At 36.4% G+C, this 24,661-nt stretch overlaps 1 protein-coding gene across 4 annotated transcripts in view; it reads right to left on the bottom strand.

Annotated features, from left to right (window-relative positions):
- The window catches only part of CLTC (clathrin heavy chain), a 68,762-nt gene that overhangs the window by 29,458 nt on the left and 14,643 nt on the right, over positions 1-24,661 (bottom strand). For all 4 annotated transcript variants that reach the window (XR_009449215.1, XM_059669814.1, XM_059669812.1 and 1 more), the window contains exons 2-14: positions 20,475-20,682; positions 16,490-16,758; positions 15,764-15,925; positions 14,086-14,199; positions 13,480-13,653; positions 8,941-9,138; positions 7,122-7,322; positions 4,651-4,803; positions 4,035-4,157; positions 2,486-2,623; positions 2,083-2,247; positions 1,746-1,926; positions 7-170 (exon numbers count right to left, since the gene is read on the bottom strand). Coding sequence is in view for 3 of the 4 variants with exons in the window: in XM_059669814.1 (XP_059525797.1) it covers positions 7-170; positions 1,746-1,926; positions 2,083-2,247; positions 2,486-2,623; positions 4,035-4,157; positions 4,651-4,803; positions 7,122-7,322; positions 8,941-9,138; positions 13,480-13,653; positions 14,086-14,199; positions 15,764-15,925; positions 16,490-16,758; positions 20,475-20,682 (2,250 nt within the window). In the remaining variant the exon portion in view is untranslated. The remainder of the gene's footprint in view (positions 1-6; positions 171-1,745; positions 1,927-2,082; positions 2,248-2,485; positions 2,624-4,034; positions 4,158-4,650; positions 4,804-7,121; positions 7,323-8,940; positions 9,139-13,479; positions 13,654-14,085; positions 14,200-15,763; positions 15,926-16,489; positions 16,759-20,474; positions 20,683-24,661) is intronic.

Raw genomic sequence — 24,661 nt, forward strand, 5'->3', positions numbered from 1 at the left:
ACTTACCTTGAGAAAATTCTTGACTCGCTCAGGATCATAGCAGTTGCTTTCTCGGCAGATTCTTTCTACTTCTTTGATCTGCCCAGTCTTGCAAGCTGCCTGAATATATTTAAAGTGCACATCTGGATCCTGACTAAAGTTAACAATGGATCCCAGAAAATAAAAGAGACCTTAAAAAACAGATAATTGAAATTAAGTACAGGTGCACTTTTGAGAATAACAGAACTGTATAATATTTAAGCAATTAAAAACATGTTATTTCAATTATACCTCAATTTTACAAAAAATAAAAAAACACATACTCAATACTCCCAAATAAAAACTGGTTGCTCAAAAAACTCCATAAGAATACTAATTAATCTAGTAATTAGTTCAATAAATGGATTTGCACCTTAATCTTGAAAAAAAAAAAAAAAACAACAGAAAATTCAGCCTGGCCAGCGTGGCTCAGTGGTTGAGTGTCGACCTATGAACCAGGAGGTAATGGCTCGATTTCTGGTTAGGGTACATGCCCAGGCTGTGGGCTTGATCCCCAGTGTGGGGTGTGCAGGAGGCAGCCCATCAGTGATTCTCTCTCATCATTGATGTTTCTATCTCTCCCTTTCCTTTCTTTCTGAAATCAATAAAAATATATTTAAAAAAAAAACCCACAAAAAATTCAACCCAATGTTTTCTAATAATAGAGAAATAGGAGGCAGCTACTTAATACCAAACTAATTATCACATTATATTCCATATGATAAGTTTTAAATGAAGACCCTTATAGCAGATGTTTTTCCATATGCAGTTAATAGAAAACATACAAAAGTAGTTTGAAGAGAATTTAATGCAGTGCTGTCAATACAGTAGCCACTAACCACATGTGGCTACCCAGCACTTGAAATGTGGCTAGTGTGACTAAAGAACTAAATTTTTAATTATATTCAGTTTTAATTACTTCAAATTTACATAGCCGTATGTGGCTAGTGGTTACTGTACTGAATGAAATAGTATCAATTTAGTGCATAGCTAACATACAGAAACAGAAAACTAGTAGAAATCTTATTCCTTCTGTCTAGAGCAATACTATAAAAAGAGGAAGAAAAGGTAACTGGGACCAGAAGTTTGGCTAATGAACCCAAGAGCCACCCAACAGTGATTACATTAGTACTCAGTACAGCAGTGGTTTTCAACTGGGGGTGATTTTCTTCCCAGGAGACATTTGGCAATGTCTGGAGACATTTTTGTGTCACAACTGGTGGCGCTGAACCACACTGGCACCTAGTGAGTAGAAGCCAGAGATGTTGCTAAGAATCCTGCATACACCCCTCCCACCAACAAGTTATCCAGCCCAAAATGTCTGAAGTGCTGAAGTTACACAAACCTGCTGTATAATGACAAGTCACAAAATATCCTTGGTTAGAAACATTTGCCATTATAAGAGTCAGACAACATAGCATGAAAAGTTATTATACCTGATCACTAGTCACTAGTATTTTTGTCTTACACAATTAAGACAAAGCCACTATATATATTTGTATCTTAAAATTCTGCTTTTATTTCACCTATAAAATATCCAAGCAATCTTGTTCACTGCATATCCCTCAAATCTGATATAAAAGATGCTCGACATTTATTGCATGATAAAACTTAAAATTGTCCCATTAAATTAAGCTTGTAGAGACAGAATTTCTAATAGCCTGTGATCATAATAATATCCCTTTTGGTTATCTTAATTAAAACACAACTCAGAAATTCCTAATTACCTTCAAAACTTTTGAAAGATTCAAACAGTTCAATCAGAGACTGAGTTGACAGTTGTTCGTGATACTTAGAAGCCACTTGAACACATATCTGCAGATTTTGGCGAATATTGGCAGACAGCATGGCCCTGAGGCATTCTAGGGAGTCTTCTACTGATAAGGATCCAAAGTAGTTCACTAACCACTAGAGGACAAAATAAATAAATAAGCAAGTACATAAATGAAATAAAACTGAACCTAATAGTGATATGAAATTATTATCATTCAGAACCACAAACACATTTTTAGTACATCATTTAATCATATCTAAGACCACCTGTTAGGTAAGAAAATGAAATACCTCAGGGTTAAGAAGATGGGTGTGAACAACTGCACGCTTAATATCATATAAATCAGTGAAGTGTTCTAATGCACGTTGCAGCAGACCAGCCTTTTCACACAGCTGAGCAATATGAGCCCGGTCATAATGCGTGAACATCTGATTCCCTAGAATAGCATCTGCAACCTATAAAACCACAAACAGAATAAGTTTATTTTACAAGCCCATTTATATCAGTAATTCTATATCCAGATTACATATAAAGATCCAATAACTAATTGATAAAGAAGAGAAAATACAAAGGAATGTTAACTAAATTTTCTTAAAGAATAGTCATCTCAGTTGCTTCAAATAACAATCCAAGAAGTTCTGAGTAACTACTAAAACAGTGTTGAAAACATCTTAAAAGTATGAACGCATATACCTGAGGTGCGTGCATAAGGTTCATCTCAAGCAACCTAGTCTGTAAAGGACCTTCAGATGGGCGATTATTCTTCAGGGCATCAAGCAAGAATGCAGTACACTGCTGAATTAGATTGTATTCCATAAAGACATCCACAATCTGCAAAAATATTTAAAGAATATTGTTTGAGATGTTTAAAAATGGCTTTATGATACTGTTGATAATATGCAAATGAAAGGAAATTTAGTATTATCCCATTTTACATATAAAAAAAATTGCCTGACCAAACAAACCCCAGACTTAAATAATAATGTTATTTGGACAGCATAACTTCATAATTTAAAAATAAATTTTTGTGCCCTAGCCGGGTCCCTGGTTCAATTCTGGTCAGGGGCACATGCCTGGGTTGTGTGCTCGATCCCCAGTGGGGTTGTGCAGGAGGTGGCCAATCAATGATTCTCATCATTGATGTTTCTCTCTCTCTCTTTCTCTCCGCCCCCCCCCCAATCAATACAAATATATTTAAACAAATAAAAATAAATAAATTTTAAAATAAATAAATAAATAAATAAATAAATAAATAAATAAATTTTTGGCTCTGGCCAGGTAGCTCATTTGGTTAGAGCATTATCCTGATACACCAAGGTTGTGGGTTTGATCCCTGGTCAGGGCACATATATGAATCAGCCAATGAATGCATATTAAGTCGAACAAATCGATGTCTCTGTTTCTGTCTCTCTTTCTCTCAAATCAATTTTTTAAAAAAGGTAGCTCTGGCCTGTGTGTTCAGTGGTTAGAATGTCAGTCACAGGTTTGATTCCCGGTCAAGGGCATGTACCTGGGTTGTGGGTTTGCTCCCCAGCCTGTTGGGGCGAGTGTGGGAGGCAATCAGTATATGTGTCTCTGAGACATCAATGTTTCTCTCCCCACACCCAGCTCCTTCCACTTTCTCTGAAAAGCAATGGAAAAAATATCCTCAGGTGAGGGTTAAAAATGATAAGAACTATTTTTGTCTTCTGGAGTTAATTTTAGTTCTAGTAAAAACAACTATTATTCCCATACATTTTTCATATGTTTACATATACATCTCTAAACAAGAAGTCCATTTTGTATGTTTTTAAACTGTATATATAGCCCTGGCCAGGTGGCTCAGTTGGTTGGAACGTCATCCTGAGCACCAAAAGGGTTACAGGTTTGATTCCCAGTCAGGGAACATGCCTGGGTTGTGGGTTTGGTCCCCAGTCAGGGTGCATATGGGAGGCAACCAATCAGTGTTTCTCACATTGATGTTCTCTCTCTCTCTCTCTCTCTCTCTCTCTCTCTCTCTCTCTCTCTAATCAATGAAAGCATATCCTCTGGTGATGATTAAAAAGAAAAACAAAAAACTGTATGTAGATGGTACCATACTGTCCATTCTTCTGCAACTTGCTTTTTTTGTCTATGTAGATAAGACAAAGCTCTAATTTCTAGAAATTGAATGGTTAACCCATTCTTCTCCAAATTGTTTAAACTCAAATCCCCCCATTCACTATTGAAATCAACTTCTACCAATACATTTTCATTTCTTTACCTGTGTGATATCAGCAAGAGGTTCTTCATCCTGAACCAACATTTGAGCAAACTGCTGTCCCTGATCTGGACTGATACGCATGACATTTCTCAGCAGAAAGATCCAGTCTGGAGTATATCCAACCTACAAATAGATATAAATTTAAACCCCAACACAAAGTTTCCTTTTTATATAATTTAAAGGTTTTTTTTTCTGCAACAGAATCTTACTAATATAGAACTACTGATGAAAGTACAAATTCAGTTTTAATTTAAGGTGTTCCGTTTGACCTTGGTTTATATTAGGCAAGTAGATGCCTTAGTGATAACGTTTGATTGAATAGCTGTAAATTTTTATAATTGGCTTCATTTTTGATGAGTGACTATTTAAAAAAGTTTGTTCTAACAGTTTAAGCATGCCCCTGACATCTTAAATTCAAGTAAGCTGTATAAGAGAAACTCCATTTTTTTAATAAGTGTAATTCTATATGTGGGACTAAAATAGGGCTTTTATACTTTTCCCAGCAACTAAAAATTTAAGGAAATTCACTATTAAAGTCACTTAGAGTTTCTACAGGCCAATTTCTCTTTAATGTTTTAATGAATTTTTTGTTGAGAATTTGTTTCATTAAACTCACTTTTTTAGCATACAAAACAATCTTCTGAACTTGACCAGTTTCTGCAAAGCACTGAATGACTTTATTTGGGACATTAGCCCTTAGGTACACACTAAGTGCCAATGTAGGGTCCACAGATTTCACAAGGTCACCTAGTTCTTCAGAACATTCCAGCTGTCCAAAGGAAAAAGAGATTGGTTAGTAATCCATAAGTTGTTTTATAAATGAGCAGTTGACACTACTTCCACTATAAATAATATGATAACATTTAGTTACTCAATTGTCCCAGAATATATTACAAGTATTCAGGGGTTGTGGTTAGTAAAGACTCTTGATTATGTATTCACAGCAATGTCTCAGAATTTTCACACATCCTACTTAAAGACAAAAAGCCCAGTAAGATTTCATACATATAGATATTACCAAATGCCTTGTCAGAAATGTAAATACTTAAAAAGGAGAACTTTGTACTATTAAGAATATTCACATATCTAACCCACATGGCCCCAATTTTTTCAAAATAATGTAACTTTAAATGTAATGTTATCAAATGAAAAAAGTTGATACTAAGTTACTAGTTGAGGCTTACCATAAGGACCATTATTAAAATTAGGGTATAATTTGTATGTCTGAAGAATCTAAGCTCCATTATCTTCTTGACTTTTGGATTTATGGTTATAAAGCAGGACACACTAATTTCACAAGGTCAAACAGATAAAAAATTTTGAATTTTTAGGTGGTAGACAAGTAGATTCCCTTCTCTATACATTCAACCTGCCTTAGTCAGCTGCCCAGTCTGGAAAGCAGTTTCCCTAAAATAGTTTTGCTTTACATATTAGAGTTGATTTTCTACTTTTAAAGGCTATGTGGCTATGTCAGAGAATAGCCTTTATCACTGATCTTCAGTACGGAGAAGTAAGAAGTTGTATTAAAGTATATATCTCTTAACTAAACATGCTAATTAATGAAGAGTTGACCAGTATCCCTTTTACTACAAATAGATCCCATATGATCATTCTCAAAAAAAGTAATAATATCCAGAAAGCTTTCACAATGTTATATAGGTCAACTCAGTTGCCTTGGCTGTCACCATCCTCCCTTATCTTAAATAATTAAGACCTCAAATACTCGCTATTGTGGCTATAACTATTCTTCAGCAGAGGCTCCTATCCAAGCATTCCAACTCTGAAGTACTATTCTCCAGTATCCTACAAGACTGCAAGATGCTGGGTTAAGAAACAAGGACTTAGCCCTGACTGGTTTGGCTCAGTGGATAGAGCGTCGGCCTGCAGACTGAAGGGTCCCAGGTTCGATTCCGGTCAAGGGCATGTACCTTGGTTGTGGGCACACCCCCAGTACGGGGTGTGCAGGAGGCAGCTGATCGATGGATGTTTCTCTCTCATTGATGTTTCTATCTCTCTATCCCTCTCCCTTCCTCTTTGTAAAAAATCAATAAAAAAGAAAAAAGAAAAAAAAAGAAACAAGGACTTAGAATTAGTCATGTAAAAATATTGCCAACATACACTAACACTGAAAGGTATAACAACATTATGTTATTCACTACTCAGAGTGCTTTAAATAGTACCACCTCATTCTTGACAATAGCATAAGAAATGGCAATTCAATATTGCCACTTTATTGAGAAAGGCTTTTTTATGTTGGTATGAAAGGAATAAAAACACTGATGGATTGTTCAAACTTGTTAGTTGCCTTCAAGTAAGCAACATTTTCCATAGTGTGCTCTAGAAAACAAAATACTATTAGATGTTCTATGTGAAAAGAAATCAGTTAAGTATGAATGAATATAAAAAGCACAGAGAAATCCTGCAGTAAAGAAAGCTGGTTAACATTTTTTAAAGGTTCATATTTAAATAAATTTCAAGAAACTGAGTTAAATATTTTCCCATGTAATGCTAATTTAGATACTGTGAAATCTTTCTGGGAATTTTTATCACTGCTAATTAGCCCTGCTGTCTTATTAACATATCTATAGTCCAACATTTTATATAACATGTTTCCTTTTCACACCCAAACATAGTTACTAGTAGCAAATACCACCATTATGATGATACTTGGGAATTTCTCAAAGAAGATATATTTGTATGACTGAAACTACTGTGCATATTAAATGTGGGATGTGAGAGATAGGAATATATTCTTATATCCAAATGAATGTATCTATGTTGACATGAACACATACTGAAGTGTCTCACACTAAGCTTTTCCTGAAGCAAAAGGATAGCAATTTGCTTCCAGGTTAGTGGTTCTAACCACCCAGCACAAATTCTGGATTCCATTTAAAATACTAAACAAAGATATACTACCTCCGCGTTATAAAAGTAAGTTTATGCATCTCACACAATGTCTGCTCTTATTCTATTCCTATAAGCAATAACGATACAGATATTTTGGGGCAGCCTAGATATTTATAACTTGCTAACGTGGTATTTAAGACAATTAAAGCAAATGTATGTTAACTGGAGTTAATATACCTTATCTTCTTTTAACCATTTCTCCAAAAGCTGTTTCCGTCCTTGCTGAAGTACAGGCCTACACAGTTCTAGGGATTCATATTTGTTTAGCTGGCCTTGGTCCAAAAGTATGCCAAAATATTGAAGTAGAGGAGAAGTTTGACCTGGCTGGGCTGGGACACTCTGGAATCGACGGATAGTGTCTGGGGTACGGAGGATTCCCTTTAAGAAAGAGAAATGATAAAGACTCTGTTTAAAGGAGATCCAACATCACACCAAGAACTCCATGGGTCTCTTAAGTCAATCATAAAAGCATGATTTCACCTACTAAGACCAAATTTCAAACCTTCAATTTGTTAAGTAATAAAGATTCAGTCAACATCTGTTCACACCTCTGGCCAGGTGTAATAAGGTTATTCAGAATCAGAAATATACCAACCTAATTAAAATGTCAACGTGTATCAGAAAGTAGTTACAGCTAGCTATTATTCCAGGTTCATATTAAGTGCAAATTTCCTAATAGTGATCAGGATATAAGGTGTTAATTCATTCAACATAATACAAAGGTGATGAGAATAAACTCAGCTCAATTTCAGACAACTCTTTTTACCATAAATGTAATAGGATCTGTTCAATCCTTCAACTTTGGGAAATAAAATCAGTACTACCAGACCGTGTGCCCTGTGGACCCATCTCTTGTTTCAACAATGTTTGAAAAGAACAGACCCATGGACACCCCTTCTTCCAGCCCCAACCACGCTCTAACCTCTTTTCCAGCTGCAACCTTTGGAACCATCTTCTCAGCCATCCTCTGCCTCCAGGACCAGCCAACACCTTTTTTTGAGCTTAGCTCCTTATTGTTGATAAACCATGAGCTCCAAGATTTGTCAAAATTGTTCCACAGAGATGGAAGCCACTGTCAATCGCCTGGTTAACCTTCATTTGCGAGCCTCCCACACCTACCTCTCTTCTGCGCTTCTATTTCAAATGTGAAGATGTGGCTCTGGAAGGCATGGGCCACTTTTTCCATGAGTTGGCTGAGAAGTGGAGGGCACCAAGTGTCTCTTGAAGATGCAAAGCCAGCAGAGTGCCCATGCCTTCTTCCAGGACACGTAAGAGATGTCACAGGATGAGTGTGGTAAAACCATAGTCCTGGAGAAGAACCTGAACCAGGCCCTACCGGATCTGCATGCCCTGGATTCGGCCCATACAGACACCCATGTCTTGGTGACTTCTTATAGAGCCACTTCCTAGATGAGGAGGTGAAATTCATCAAGATGGATGACCACCTGACTAACCTCTGCAAGCTGGCTGGCCCCTAAACAGAGCTAAGTTCACCCTCTAGCATGACTAGGAGCCTCCGCAGCCCAGTGGCCTCTGAGAGACCACTGGCATCCCTGTGGTGTCAGGGCTTCTGCCTGAGCCTCTCCCTGCAGCTCTAGGCAGCTTTTTAACCACCCTGAAAGCCCTCTCCCAAGCTGTGGACCAAATGGAAATAAAGCTTTATACAGGGGGAAAAATTGGTAACTATCACTGACAAGGTCAAACAGTATTACAACTAAGTAACTAAACATCATTACATCTACATAAATCATAGATAGCTAGATCTACTTATCTTTCTAACATTCTTAGTTTTAAAAAGCTAACCAAAACTAGAGAACAGAAAAATAATTAACCAAATCTAAAGGCACCAACAAGGAACTCAATCTACCACAGAAAGAATGCAACCTAGAGAAGACTAGTTTCTCAGTGGAGAGCTGGCTCCATTTCTAACAGTAGTAGAAATAAAGCATATGAACATTAATCCAATCATGGCAACTTCATTTTCATGGCTATTTACCTTGGGTGCATTAGCAGCCACCTTTGCTGCCTCTGAGTAATTTCCCTGGGCAAAAAGAGCATTAAACTTCCGGGCAAAGAGTTCTTCAGCACCAGCTAAGTTGTTACGTACAGCCATTCTCAGAGCCAAATCAGGATTTTGTAGGACATTGGTGATATAAGGAATTATGTTTTCTTCTTCCACACATACTGATAGAACCTGCAATTTAAAGATTAATGAATAGTTGCAATGTGTTCATTTGGATATCAGCGATACTAAATCTGCTTAGAGCTGATTACTACTGAGTCACAAAGGTATTAAAATTGTGACAGCTGCCTTTTTGTGTGTCATAAAAATATCAAAATTAAATAAAAAGAAAAAAGAGGCCATAAATGAGAAAACTGGGGTGCCTAAAATATGGCCATTCTGTAATATAAATAGCTCCCTATTTCATACTGTCCGACCTCTAATTGCTTTGCTACCATCCATTTAAATGAGCTCTGTAAAACAATTCACTATGATTTATAGATTCTTGAGGAACACAATCTTGAAAACCTACAGAACGTGACTAAAGAAACTACAAAATCTAAAGCTTGCCTGGAAGAAGTTTAAGGTATATTCCTTTTAACTGTAGGATTTTTTAATAAGGATTTTTCAGTAATTTTCTTTAACTACATTTACATTCCCACAGGCCAGATTATATATTCAGTGAGGGGAAAGAATCCCTAAATCCTACTGTATAATACAAGGTATACAACAGGTGCTTAATAAAGGTAATAATGTCATCTTGATGGCTTTTGATTTTCAACCAATAGAAATCACACACTCATTCCTTTAGGGCAGTGATTTTCAACTGGTGTGCCACAAGAATTTTTAAACATGCAATGCCTGACTATTTAGTAAGGGGCACCAACCTCTTTCCCTTAGATTGTCAAATAAAAAAAAGACAACAGCCAACATAACACTAGCCATCTGGTGTGGATGAATCAAAATTATACTTTGTTGTTGTTCCTAGATTGGGACAGAAATTGTAGGGGAAGGGGAGAGAAACAATTAAGTCCCCAGAATCAAAGTTATAAATATCAAATATATTAGTAAAATTATTCAAGATACTTTAGTTTAAGCATTATCTTAAAAACATCAGCACAGAAAAAAATATATTTTAAGGAGAAACCAAGAGGGCGGCATAGGTAAACACCGGAGATTGCTGCCTCGCGCAACCACTTCAAGAATACAACTAAAAGACAGAACGGGCATCATCCAGAACCACAGGAAGGCTGAGTGGAAATACTACAACTAGAAGGAAAGAGAAAAGCATACCGGGACTCAGAGGAGCTGCGGTGCGGAAGTTAAGTGCACAGGTACGGAGGCAGACGCGGAAAGGGCTTGCGGCTGAGGACACAGTTGGCTTTTTCAATCGGGAGGGAGTCTCAAACTCCCTACTGCTCTGAACTCCAGTTCCGGTCGAGTCTCTGGGGACCCGGACTGATACGGGGAGAGGCCAGACTGTCTGGCATCGTTCGCATCTCGAGGGCGGCTTTCTCTCAGAGGTGCTTGCAGCGATTACCCGGACACTGAGACTCGGGGCCTCTTAGGGAAGGACTGACAATCAGCCATAGCTGTTTGCTCCGCCCTATTGATCCCCTGGGACCCCGCCCCACCCAAGCTGTGCACGGAGGCTTTTGCCATCTGAAAATTACCTAACAAACCTGCAGCTGGCCCACGGCCCCGGGGCAACTTGCATTCCTTCACAGCTGAGCTCCTGCTGAGTAGCCTCAGGCAAAGGCTAGATTAGCACCTCCTGAGAGATCCAGGAGCCAGTATACCTAGTGGTCAGAGTGGGACCATCCAGATTGCAACCCGTCGGACCCATAAGGGACACACTCAGGGGGCAGACTCAGTGAGCACCAAAGCCCCACTGAAGCAAGTCTTGCCCTGGAGGGGTGTCTCCAGCACAGTTCTCCCACTGCAGACACAGCTGATTCTCACAGCCAATTGGTCAATTCCTCCCAGTGATACCTACAATAATCAAGGCTTAACTACAACAAGACTGTGCACACAGTCCACAAGAGGGTGCACCAAGAGTGTCCACCTCAGGTAATTGGGGAGGCTGAGCCACTGGGCCCTATAAGACACCTAGCACAGAAAGCCACTCCATCAACACAGGGAAGCACAAAAAATGCGGAGACAAAGAAACAGGATACAAATGACAGAAATGGAGGAAAGCAAACGACTGGATATAGAGTTCAAAACCACACTTTTAAGGTTTTTCAAGAACTTTCTAGAAGCTGCCGATAAATTTAGTAAGACCCTCGAAAAGACTGGTGAGACCGCCAATAAATGTAGTGAGATCCTCAAGAAATCTAGTCAGACCCTTGATGTTATGATAAAGGACCAATTGGAAATTAAGCATACACTGATTGAAATGGAGGATATTATACAGACTCCCAACAGCAGACTAGAGGATCGCAAGAATCAAGTCAACGATTTGACTTACGAAGAAGCAAAAAACACCCAACCGGAAAAGCAAAATGAAAAAAGAATCCAAAAATACAACGATAGCGTAAGGAGCCTCTGGGACAGCTTCAAGCATACCAACATCCCAATTATAGGGGTGCCAGAAGAAGAGAGAAAGCAAGATATTGAAAACCTATTTGAAGAAATGATGACAGAAAACTTCCCCCACCTGGTGAAAGAAATAGACTTACAAGTCCAGGAAGCGCAGAGAACCCCAAACAAAAGGAATCCAAAGAGGACCACACCAAGACACATCATAATTAAAATGCCAAGAGCAAAAGACAAAGAGAGAATCTTAAAAGCAGCAAGAGAAAGAAACTCAGTTACCTACAAGGGAGTACCCATACGATTGTCAGCTGATTTCTCAACAGAAACTTTGCAGGCCAGAAGGGAGTGGCAAGAAATATTCAAAGTGATGAATACCAAGAACCTACAACCAAGATTACTTTATCCAGCAAAGCTATCATTCAGAATGGAAGGTCAGATAAAGAGCTTCACAGATAAGGAAAAGCTATAGGAGTTCATCACCACCAAACCAGTATTATATGAAATGCTGAAAGGTATCCTTTAAGAAGAGGAAGAAGAAGAAAAAGGTAAAGATACAAATTATGAACAACAAATACACATCTATCAACAAGTGAATCTAAAAATCAAGTGACTAAATAATCTGATGAACAGAATAAACTGGTGATTATAATAGAATCAGGGGCATAGAAAGGGAGTGGACTGACTGTTCTTGGGGGAGAAAGGGGTAAAGGGGATGCGGGAAGAGACTGGACAAAAATCATGCACCTATGGATGAGGACAGTAGGTGGGGAGTGAGGGAGGAGGGTGGGGTGGGAACTGGGTGGAGGGGAGTTATGGGGGAAAAAAGAGGAACAAATGTAATAATCTGGTGCTCGCTTTGGCAGCACATATACAAATCTGAACAATAAAGATTTTAAAAAACAAATAAACAAACAAAAAACATCAGCACAGCAGTGGAAAGAAAAGATCTCTGGCTTATCAACTTCATGATTATTAAATTGTCATTAACCTAGTTCACCAAAAGGCAAGTCATTCTTGATATTTTCCAGGAGACACACATGCAACTGAATAAATGAAAGCTACTGAATTTTTAAAGTCACTTTTGTGCCAGACAAGGACTGGTGTAGAAATACGATTAAACAAAGAAAAGCCCCTTTCCTAATCAAGAACAGTGACTTAACACAGTTAAGCAAGCAATTGTAATTCATTGTGGTAAGTGCTATGAGGAGGGCTACGTAAGTTGTAGGGACATAAAGCAGTTGTAGAGTTGAGGTAGGGGATGGACAAGTAGGGACAGAGTATTTGCCTCTTCATATACACCCCATTTCTTGGAAATTAACAGAACAAAGGAGGAAAAAACCTACTAATTAACTTCCTCTGCTTACTACTTGGGAAAAATACTAATTTGGAGGAAAACTAAGTCAAAACCAATAATAGTACTGTTTTCGAAGTTCTAATAATTTTTTAGAGAATAGGATACTCCTGGGGTAGAATATTTTAATTACATTAAAATACTAAAAAAATACAGAAAAGGGATCACTTGCAAATGGTATGAAAAGGTTTGCCAATCATGACAGACTCAGATCAGCTAATATTTTCCCCATCTAACTGGATAACTTGCCAGGTACCCCATAATAGCTACTGTAACATATCACCTTCCCACATTAAATATTTAGTAATAGTTAGGAATAGTGATGTAGGAAAAATTCTTTTCCTTGTAGTTAATGATTTATCTTAGAAGTCATAGAAAGAAAACTCCTATAAAAAGTATACAGTCTGTCAAATGTGGCCCCAATAGTTTCTTTGAAAAAGAGTCACTTCTTTTGACAATCCTAGGTGGCTATATGCTAGTTTTTCTCTTTGAGACAGGATTAAAGAGAGAGACTTTGTATCCTATGCTTCGTATTTTTAGGTATATATTATTTTCGGACATCTAAAGTTACCATTTACTTAAAAAAATGTTAACGGCAATAAGTATTATTTTGTAGCTTAATTTAAGTCTCAAGGTTTCCTTACTTGTCCCTTTCTGTTTACTCCAATTATTCCAGCTGTGGCTTCATGAGGTGCAGTAACAAAGATTGTTTCTCCACTGATTCTATTCATGTAGATGCACGTACCGGTCTCAAGGTCATACAGGTGGATATAACCATACTTAGTAATCAAGAATACTACATCATGCTTTTCACTGATCTGTATAAAGAAAATCAACACTTAAGTAAAATAATGAATCCACAAACAGAAAATTTATACCAATTCCATTTTAGAGATGGTGAAATTCTAGAACTCTGACAAGAGATTTACATTATAAATTAAAAGCTAATATTAATGGTTTCCTCATTCTTACAGAACATTTAAATGTGGCACAAATAAGGGTCTTACATAAAACATAAGAATATGAATAAGATGTCTAAGATAAAAAAGAAAACAATTTTGAATGATTTAGGATAACCCAGTTTACACGTTAGAGTATTACTTTATCAAGTTTCTCTAATAAACTTTATTTTAAAATAAAAGTTACTCTTTTAAGCTCCAATTAAATCATATTGACTGACTAATAATAGTTTTTAATTAATTCTGTTAAGAGGAGAGATTTCAAAGGTCCCTTTGCTTTGTTTAAAATACCTGCATTGCAACAGGAAAGTCATTTTGTGCTTCTGGAGGAAAGAAAACATCCACAGCCTTCTTTGGAAAGGGCTGGTTCCCTGTAGGTGGGGTGCCAACTTCAATGATATGTAACTGTTCAAAAGAAAATAAAACTTATAGAAACTTAGATCCTTTAGTAGTTATCATAGTAGCTTTATTTGTTGCTCTAAACTGGAAACAATCAAAATGTCCTCCAATAGGTTTAATATTCACCATTAATATTTCCATGGTAGGTTAATAGTAATTAAAAAAACTCTCATGGACATTATGCTGAGTGGGGTGGAAAGCCAATCTCAAAAGGTCACATAATATATGATTCTATTTATATAGTATCTTGAGTGACAAAATTATAGAAATGTAAAGCAATTTAGTGGTTGTCAAGGGTTAGAGATGGTAAGGGAGTGGGAGTACCTATAAAGTAGCATGAGGGAAATCCTTGAGGTACCAGAATAGTATGTATCTTGTGACAGAATTATAAAATTATACTAATGTTAATTTATTGTTTCTTTATATACTATATGTATAGCATGTAAGACATAACTGTTGAGGGAAACTAGGTAAAGAACACTTGTACTGTATTTACAGTTTCCTCTGAATGTGTATTATTTCAAGATAAAAACTTTAAAGTCAGTTGAATAGCTGAAACAATCACACCACAATCTATCTTAAATTAATGGCATAAAATAGTAATATATAACCCACAAAGGCGCTTTCTCATGGTTTTCTATTATGACCTAGCATTTGGGTCCCCAAATAGAGACCTAACTGTTAAATTCTTTTCAGCCTATACATCTACTCTAACACAGAAGGAAAGTATGTGCATAAGCTGAGTGAGCGGTCACGCTCATCACATAGACCTCAAAACCTGGATGAAAACATTTTGGTTTAAAATCACTATCTTAATGTTTTCAAATAGTTACCATGGGAAAATATGAAGACTTTAGGGAGTCTAGTCTGGCAGTGAGGTCTGCAGTGCTGTGTCATCCAACATTGCAGTTAGAGTCGCAGCCGAGTTCTCAGGGTTCTATGGCAGGGCTTTCGGCTGCCGCTCTGGCGAATGCCCATTTTCCCTGATTCCTCATCTTCCAAGCTTGGTCCTAAACATTCCAAGCTATTGTAAACTATCCATAATCCTCTCAGTAAATTTTCTATGCTCGAATCAACCAGATCTGTTTCTACTGTCTGCAACTAAGAATCATAACATACAAAGTACTTCAATTTGTCCAGGTGATTCCAATGTAGAGCCAAGATTAACAAGCTCTGACTTAGGGCAGTGTTACTCAAATTGTAGGCCACATTCTACCTAGTCATGTAGAATATTTAAAATGCAGAGTATAAGCACCCTCTATTGAATCAGACTCTTTAGATATAAGGTGCTCAAATGCATACGTTAGCAACCCTAATGAATCTTATGCACAGTAGGCTGAAAAACATAGAAGTAAGGCCTTGATAAAAGTCCTACAGCTGATACTAAAAAGCTGTTAAAGAACATTATTTATTTTAGATAAGTATCACTAGAAGCAGAATTTAAACAGTCATCACAAATCTGAATGTTAGAGGCAAATTAACAAGGAAGAAGACAATTTTGAACTTAGATGACTAATTAGTAGCATAAAGACAAAGAAATTCTAAAATAATTTCCAAAGCCAAAACTTACCTTCCCTCCAGCTTGACCCCGTACTGCAAAACAAAATAACGTTGATTCTTCTGCATTTCCTTCCATCTTAAATTGTGCGAAGCTAGCTGCATGTCCTTCAATGGGCTGAGACACTTTCCTATCTACAGAATACAACTGCATAGCTCCCACCACACGATTTTGCTACAACAGATCAAAGAGAATAAAGTTTGGGGACCCAATGAACCAATAACCCAGATTCATCAACTAGTGAAAATAATTAGAATTGCTTTATCACCTTTAAAAGGATTTACAATTCTTTTTTAGTCTCTCAATGTAGATTTGATACCGTTTCACTTAAAATTTAGCTCCAAAGATTACCTTATTAAAGCTTAACATGAATGTTTAAAATGTGGCCCATATACGACCATCTATTTATGCTATCTTAAAAAAATATATGTGTAGGAGTACTCATTCTGCAGTAAATGTCCATAATAAATTCCAAATCATTCATACAGGAACTCAAAATGCCCACTTAACCTGCAAGTAAGACCTAAAAACACTTGGAAGGAGTACATACTCTGAAATTATGTCAGTATAAAGGCATTACGCCAGCTCTCTCTATTTCTTAAAAAAGAAAAAAGGTCTTCCAAATAAGTCAGATATTACATAACTGAGCATAAAAGACCTAATTTCAAAATAAACTGCATTCTGGGCATATTAGTTCTCTAGACCTTTCTTTATTAAACACTAGAAAAAAAGTGTTACCTGTGCAGATATGCCAGTCAGAAGTAACCACTTTTGCTTTGCATCTGTACGATAATTGATAATCTGGCAACCTGCAAGGCTAGAATGGCGATCAAACATTTTCACTGGCTGAGACTCTCCTTCCATACTCCAGTGGTAAACTGCATTATCCGTAACAAGAGCAACCGTATTTAAAGAGATCCATTTCCAAAAGGTGACATCATCAGTCATGGTATGGGCCTTCATTTTACTTTTCATTTCAATGTTAAATATCTGAAGAGTTTTCCCAGCTGAAACAAAAATTAAGAATTATGAATCACTAAAGAAAGCCACACTTCAGGATAAATTAATATCTAGCTAGACTAGCTCTGTAACAAGATCTATAACTTCCAAACAAATGGTTCTGTCAGGAGACTATTCAGTAACCAACTACAGAAGTCAAGTTGATAGAGCAGCAACCATTGAAAAGATAGCTGTGACTGGGCAAGCCATCTACATTTGAAGCGAAAACTATATTACCTCTATTAAAGACATTTTAAACAGATAGCATAAAATTCTATAGAATTCTAAACCCCAACTAAAGAACAGCTTGCTTAACAATGGTGGAAAACAAGGTCGAAATCTTATTATTTATAATTAAGAATATTTACACATTAACTACGTTAGTTGTAGGTACAAAGAACAAAGCAAATCTGACACAAACACATTGAAAAAAAATGACAACTTTTTAAAAGGCAGCCATCCCCTATTCAACTAAATCTTGTGGAAACTGCTTTTTGAAAGAGGACCTACTTCAACTCTGCCTTGCACCACGAGAACATAAGGGAAATGCATGCTACATTTAATTGGTGTAAGATACAAAGGAAAAGGTAGTAGAGATGCTAGAGGAAAGGAGAGGGAGACAAAGGAGGACAGTTTCAGATGCTGTTAATATACTGCAGATAGGAACAAAGTTCAAGCTCCATCCAATGAAGACAGCAAACATTTAGTAAAAGAATGAAATTTGAGTGTGTTAAGTGGTCACTGAATCAGATGCAAAGACTGGTATTTATAATTTGAATTCCATCACGATCCAAAAAGTGATTTGGTTTAAATTAACAGAGGTCAAAGCCCACAGATATCACTAGGCTATCTAATCCAGATTAGTCCTTAGAGACTAAGGAAAACTCCATTCCTGAGCCACAGAGAATCTGGATCCTAAAGAACAAAAATTATGGGAGTATGGGGGTGGGAGGAGGAGATAGGACAGGACACAAAACATATGGCTTTGTACCATGACCCTTCTTACCACATGTGTAAGAACTTCTTCCATAAAACACAATATATAAAACACAACCAGACTTGAACAATTGTGAGAGTTATAGTCCTGTTTATAAAAAGAAACCAAGATTTAAAACTGGCTTCAAAAGTAAGTACCGTAAGGCCTCAATAGGTTCTGTGACTTTAAGGAAAACAGCAAATAAGGAAACCAATTTTACCACAGGCTAACTGATTTTGAGATAAATTCCTATGGCAGCTCATCAATCTTACAACCAAATGACATTATTCAAGGACCAGCTGTATTTGGAAATTACTTTCCTTTGCTGCCTTCCCCAACCCCTAGTTAGACTTTTATTCTTTTTTTACATAAAAGCGGTTGGAGTACAGTACATGTTATATAAGAGATTTGGGGAGAAGGGAAAGGGATGACAGTTTAACTCTATAGTGTACACATATGGGCACAAATCTATAATGCTATTATTGTACAATGCTCTGGAAATATTTTCAACTTATTCTTTTTATAAGACAGGACAATAACTAATACAATCTAATTTAAGATAACTCACCATCTGCACACATAAGAAAGCATTAAGAAATGTGATAAGATAACAACAACATTAAAAATAGAAAAGAATGTTGAGAAAATTTAAATGATGGCCTTTTAATAAAAGTGTGAGAGCTATTAAGCAGTTGAATTTAAATTCTTTAAGGAAGCTGAAGGGAAATTAATATTTTAAAGTATAATATGTATTGTTTAATAGAAGCAAAAAGCTCACTATTGAAAAACATGTGGGCCTAGGTGAAAGCTGGATAGATAATCTTTCCTTGGGGTGAGATCAACTCTAATCTTAGACATGGAATGGTGACATCTGTTTGATTATGCTCGGCCCTCTCCCTCCCCTCATTTAATCTCCAACAAGTATTATTACTAAATACGAAGTTTAAATCATGTAAAAAGAAGTCTGTTTAAAAACTTCAGCACTTTTAACAACTCATCCAGAAATTACTAGGATTTTGAGCTAAAAAGAACTGGAAAACTACCCAATCCAATCCTCTCACTTTACAAATGAATAAAAAGTAGACTTCCTGCATATTTCTATGTCTTATCCAAAGTCAGCCTGCTAGAGATGGGGTTGGAAGCAGTGCTTGACACCATTTAGGTAACACACTATTTAGCACTGAATGGCTCTATCTATAGACTTAGGTCTCCAATGATTAGTTATGTGATTTTTAAATTTTTAATTGCATTTATTGAGGTGACAGCTATGTGATTTTGAGCAAGGTCTGTTTCCTTATATAAAGATAATTGTATTTATGCCATAAGATTAAAATAATCTTTATAAAAGTTACATATATGCTCCAAAGACATAAAATACCTGGTATAATATTACTAGAAACTGGAACTCTTCCTACTATACCAAGAAGAAAAACAAGCAAAGAATAAGCAGTTAAATGCCTTTTTCAGTCATCCAGTTTGTCACCAACTCCTCTCAGAAACTTCTGTTTTAAAAGAGTCAATTACATTCTCACTTTATAGCTCAAAGGAAAAAAATTAATATAGGCTCCCAACCCATGTGAGGTTCTTTAACACTAGATTGCCCAAGGAAGTCATTTTGACTGCTTTTTAATTTCAATTAGAAAAACAATTATGTATATAAGGACACAATGTCTTAGAATTTTGTGACTTTTTGTACAACATATAAATGCATTTATTAATAATTGTAGTTACCTCCCTCCTCCTTCATTTCCGGTATATATATATGTGTTATACCTATATTGCCCAAAAGCAGTCATTTTGACTGCTTGGGGAAATTTTAAATAATCAAATGACTCTTATTATTGAATTGAGTAAATTTCTTATATGACCAGTTGGGCTCTGTATTGAAATAACAGTTTTCATTTTTTTTCGATTACCGCCACATGATAACATACAAGTACATGATAAATTGTCGATACTTGATAAGTTGCAGTTGCTCAATAAGCTAAACTAGTACTTGTTATTCGAATCTTTATGCAGTGATACTTGTTCTAATAAGTTGTTTATTTTATTTCTTTTGCGCCCTAAATTCATGAAAGAAATGTCGAATAGAAGTGAGTTATTGGAAAAGCTAAGGAACATAAGTGAAGAGTGCTCCGATATTATTCTTTCACAATGCAGTCATTTTGACTGCTTTTGGGCAATATAGGTATATACTAAGTTTCAGTCTTTCTAGTGTTAAACTCTATTTAGACTAACAGATTGTTCTGTTCCCTGTGATGACAACTAAAAAGTTAGTCTGAATAAACTCTAACACCCGTGATTTCAAAGCTTTAATACCCACCTATATATAGACACACTTGTAAATTCAAGCCATTTTTAAAACTCGATAACTTAAGTACAAGACAAGTATAAAAAGATCACAGCAAGAATAGCAAATTTATAATCATAACAAAGTTCTGCAATGCTTAAGTGCTAATAGTAGCAAAATATGTGGTGTTATTCTTTTTAAAGCAGTCTTATCAAACTGTGGGCATAAATTTTAAATTTATTTAATTTTTCCCAAGATCTATGCTGAACAGAAAGACATTTTATAGAAACAGTCCAAGTAAAAGCCATGACAATAGTTAAAATCAAATTCAGTAAAAGCTTTAACTTTGTAGCTTTATTTAACCAAATCAAAATACTAAAAGAGCTCCTAATTATTGTATTTGAATAAATTATACATAGGAAGAGTTTTAAGAAAAAGAAACCCACAATCTTTTATACCTTTCAATGCAATTACTTTGCTGGCTGGATTCATGATGGCACTGTCTGCTGAAATTGGTCTTCGAATTGGATTACTTGGGTCATTCATATCAATGATTACCACTTGAGCTTGCTCTCCTACTTTCTCTCTAATGCAGATGAATTTGTCTGACTCCATAGTCAGGGTACTAAAGCCAATGTTTGCTGGGTTTATACCCAGGTTCTGGAGCTAGAGGAGAAACAAACAAACATTAATAAACCATGTTACAAAGTGAATTAGACAGACTTGATATGATTGTATTATCGTCACTACAAATCCTCATTTAACCAGTAACGCTTTAAGTCAACAGTGAAAATCCATTACACTATTCAAGTGAGGCAATGGATAGCCAAATAATGGACCGACCACCTGTTCTCCAACAAATATGGCCTTCAGTTGTTTTTGCTAATAACCTTATAGTTACAACTAGAGGTATATAACCTTGTGGTTATAACTAAGAGGCAGAATAAATAGGAAAGGAAAGAATTATATCTGGCTAGGCTTTATGGTTCAAGAACTTTTAGTCATCAATGTTTCTCAGTTTAAGATCTTTGAACTGTCCTCTCTTTCTCCCTTTAACAGTTAGTAATTACTTGTTCACTTACATTAAACTTCAAAATCTGAAAATTAAGTCACAGAATGAAAAGAATGAAATTTAAAATTTTACAGTTTTCGATCTAAGGGAACTTAGATTAACAAAAGCAGACAGACAAGTAAACAAAGTTACAGTATTTTGCAAAAAGTGCCAAAACAAGTGAAGGAAGGACCTTGTCAAAGACCCATAGCTAAGGGAACATGTTCAAGGGAGAACGCTGGACAGAAGAACATATGCTAAAACCAAGCAATGTGAAAGTATGGTCTGCTATGGGAACTACAAAGTACTTCTGTAACACTGGGAGTATAGACTATGAACATGGTAGTAAGTTAAGGCTATAAAGATAAGCAAGGGCCAGACTGATAAGCTAACTGTACCCCACTGAGAACCCTGAATTTATTTTTTAGGCAAAGGAAGCTACTTAAGGATTTTAACAAGGAAAATAATGGAATCAGATCTGCTGTGTGTACTCAGAAGATATTCAAGTATTTGCTAAAAAAAATATAGAGGATCTAAGGATGGTAGGTCTTTAAAACCCAATTAAGGGTATAAAAACAAAAGGCACCTATTAGAAGGAGAGCTCTAGAGTGGGTCATTAATACTCAGGGTGTCTAAAAGTATTAGAACAGATTAAGTCCCACTAAAAGGCTGCCTGAAGACTTTATTAGCCTTAGCCAGACTAGTCTCTCCCCCACTCCCTACCCCCAATAGGTAATTCACAGGGAACAAAATGCAAACAAAACAAAAAAAATCACAGGGAGGAAAAATCAACTCTTTCTTCTTCCATTGCCCCCCAGATACCAATTTCCCTTCCCAGAGTCCACCGCTGTCACTACGCTCTCTGGACTGACTAAGCCAAGTTAACTGTATTCCATCTAAATTCTTTTGTCAAATTCTTCTGCTATAATGCTTAATTATAACCAGACTGGGATCTGAGTAAGATACAACCTAAGACTAAGAGAAGGCATTTTACTTTCACTCCCCTCCTATACCTCAGTGATTGCAGGCACAACCAATCTGAACACCAGGGCAAGGAGCCAAGCAATTGTCTAACTATTAATTACAAGCATGGTAACAAAGTAGAAGATTAACTAGCTTTACAAGCTCAAGTATATGCTGCCATGCATGGCAAGTATACAAGCTGTGAGATATATAACTTATAATGACTTTGGTTACAATAAAACTTTATGAGTTATTAATTTTCATTTTTTTCTTGAGTCTAGCTTTAGTGACCTTTAGTTTAAAAAACTAATGGAGGAAGATAAACCATTAAGTAATATCCCGATACATGCAAAGGGATTATGTGGGTGTCTGTCTCGTTTTAGGAGAGGTGTATATATCTAATTTTCTAAGTAGAGCACCCTCAATAGTTTCCTTCTCAAAAACTGGAGAAAACATTCCAGTAGTTCATAAACCTATAAATACATATGTAAAAGCAACATGTTATATTCTAAACTACTCTGTAAAATAAGAATTCTGTGTTTTTGTCATTACCTAAGGCAATTTTGAGCTTCAATTGTCACAGCTGAAGCCTAGTGTTTCAGAACAAGTAAAATAGTGCCCTGAATTACAGACTCTGGGTCAAACCACAAATAAATTCAGAGGATTTGTAAGTTTCTGAATAATGACATCCAAATAAGGCCACATTTTATCTTCTCAATTGGCAAAATGTTTCTCTTGCTGATCTTCGAGACACTCTATTTTGAGATGTGCTTGGAAGTTTCTATGATAAAAACTGTTTTTAACTTCAAAGAACTTTTATTTTGCTGGTACAAAATAAGAAGAATATGAAGTCAATAAATTTAGGTTAAAAAAGTGATTACTTATTTTTAATAGTTATTACATGTATACAGCAAATTATTCAAACTGTTCAAAAGGGCATATACTATGAAAAGTCACCCATTCCATGTTTCTAGTAGTACCTCCCCGTCCCAGCAATTAGATACTTCTCCATCCATGAGATAACCTATGCATATTTCCATCCTTCCTTAAAAACAAACAGAAACACTAATGGGACATGCACAAAAGTATACAATTTATCAACTCCTCCTTTGTTAAAGAAAACCACCCAAACATTATAACTCATTTGATTTCCAGACTAGATTTTGACACTGGCCTACAAGTGGCACAACTTTAGGACTGAACACGTATGCCGAGTTTAGATTCCAAAAAGCAAGTAACAGATTTATTGTTAATCAATCAACCCAAAACTCTAAAGTGCCCTAAGAGTAACAGGTTATAAATGATATGAAAGTATTTCCTTTTCCCTCTTTCCCTCCCCCCAATTTAGATGAACATGCCTGGGGATAAAAGTAAGACACTAACTGCAGTCTTAGTTGTTAGTGAGAAATGTCATTTCAGATTCCCCGTAATTTGGACAACAAAGAAGGTTCTTCATTCAAGAAGACAATTACTGTCTAAATGTATAACTTTGATTATAAAATGCAAGCGCCATACAGAATTAACTGGTTCTGTGGATTGCATCAGAGCTAAAACGTTTAGGTTAGATCCCAGTTTTGCCACTTAAATAGGGCATAGGCAAATCAGTTATCTCTGTATATATTTCCTCATCTGAAACATCTGAAGTGATAGTAGCTATCCCACGGCTGTGAGGATTTAATATGAAGTGCTTAGAACAATGCCTGACACATAGTAAAGGCTCAATAGATACCATTAGTACAAACAACACATCTCAAGGTTATAATTTTTTGTATTTTCATGCTATTATCTGCTTAATTCAGCTGTCCTAAACGTTGGCTGAAACTCTGGGTGTGAATTTCTTTTGACTACTGATAATAGATAAGTGGTCTCTTGAGTGCTTAACTTACTCAGATACTGAAATGCCCCTTTTTTTCATTTTCTGACAAAAGGAATTACACTTAAAAACTTCCAATTCTGCTCTTTAATTTGCCTAACTAAAGTAGGTAGAGACTAGAATCTTCAATACCATGTAACATGGAACCATGTAATCCTAAGTAACGCTATTTTAATTCCTATTTTTAGGGGCCTCATGGACACAACAATATTGCTAAAGCTTTCTAACAAACCTGACCAACATGTTAACAGTTCGCTGAGTGAGCAATCTGGGATCGCTAATACAAACAGATGGTATATGGTCAGTATCATCAAAAATTCTCTTTACCCTAAAGAGAAATAGAAGGTACAATGAAAAGTAGGCACACATTTCTCTCCTCAATGTGCAGAAGGCTTGGTTCAAAGACACAGTCAGTCAGTGTCTCTGTCTCTGTCTCTGTCTCTGTCTCTGTCTCTCTCTCTTTCTCAAACATTCTATACCAAACCTTTCCAAAACCAAATTTTCCCAGTGTTTCCTAATCTGCCCATGGACCACAATTCCAGGTCAATTTATGCAACTAAACTTTAAGCTCAAGTAAAAGAACTCGCCTAAAGAATGAAAACCACCCTAGCTGGTTTGGCTCAGTGGATAGAGCGTTGGCATGTGGACTGAGGGTCCTAGGTGAGATTCCAGTGAAGGGCACATGCCTGGGTTGTGGGCTTGAACCCCAGTGGGGGCGTGCAGGAGGCAGCTGATCAATGATTCTCATCAATGATGTT

The sequence above is a fragment of the Myotis daubentonii genome, chromosome 16 (genome assembly GCF_963259705.1).
Source record: "Myotis daubentonii chromosome 16, mMyoDau2.1, whole genome shotgun sequence".
NCBI lineage: Eukaryota > Metazoa > Chordata > Mammalia > Chiroptera > Vespertilionidae > Myotis > Myotis daubentonii.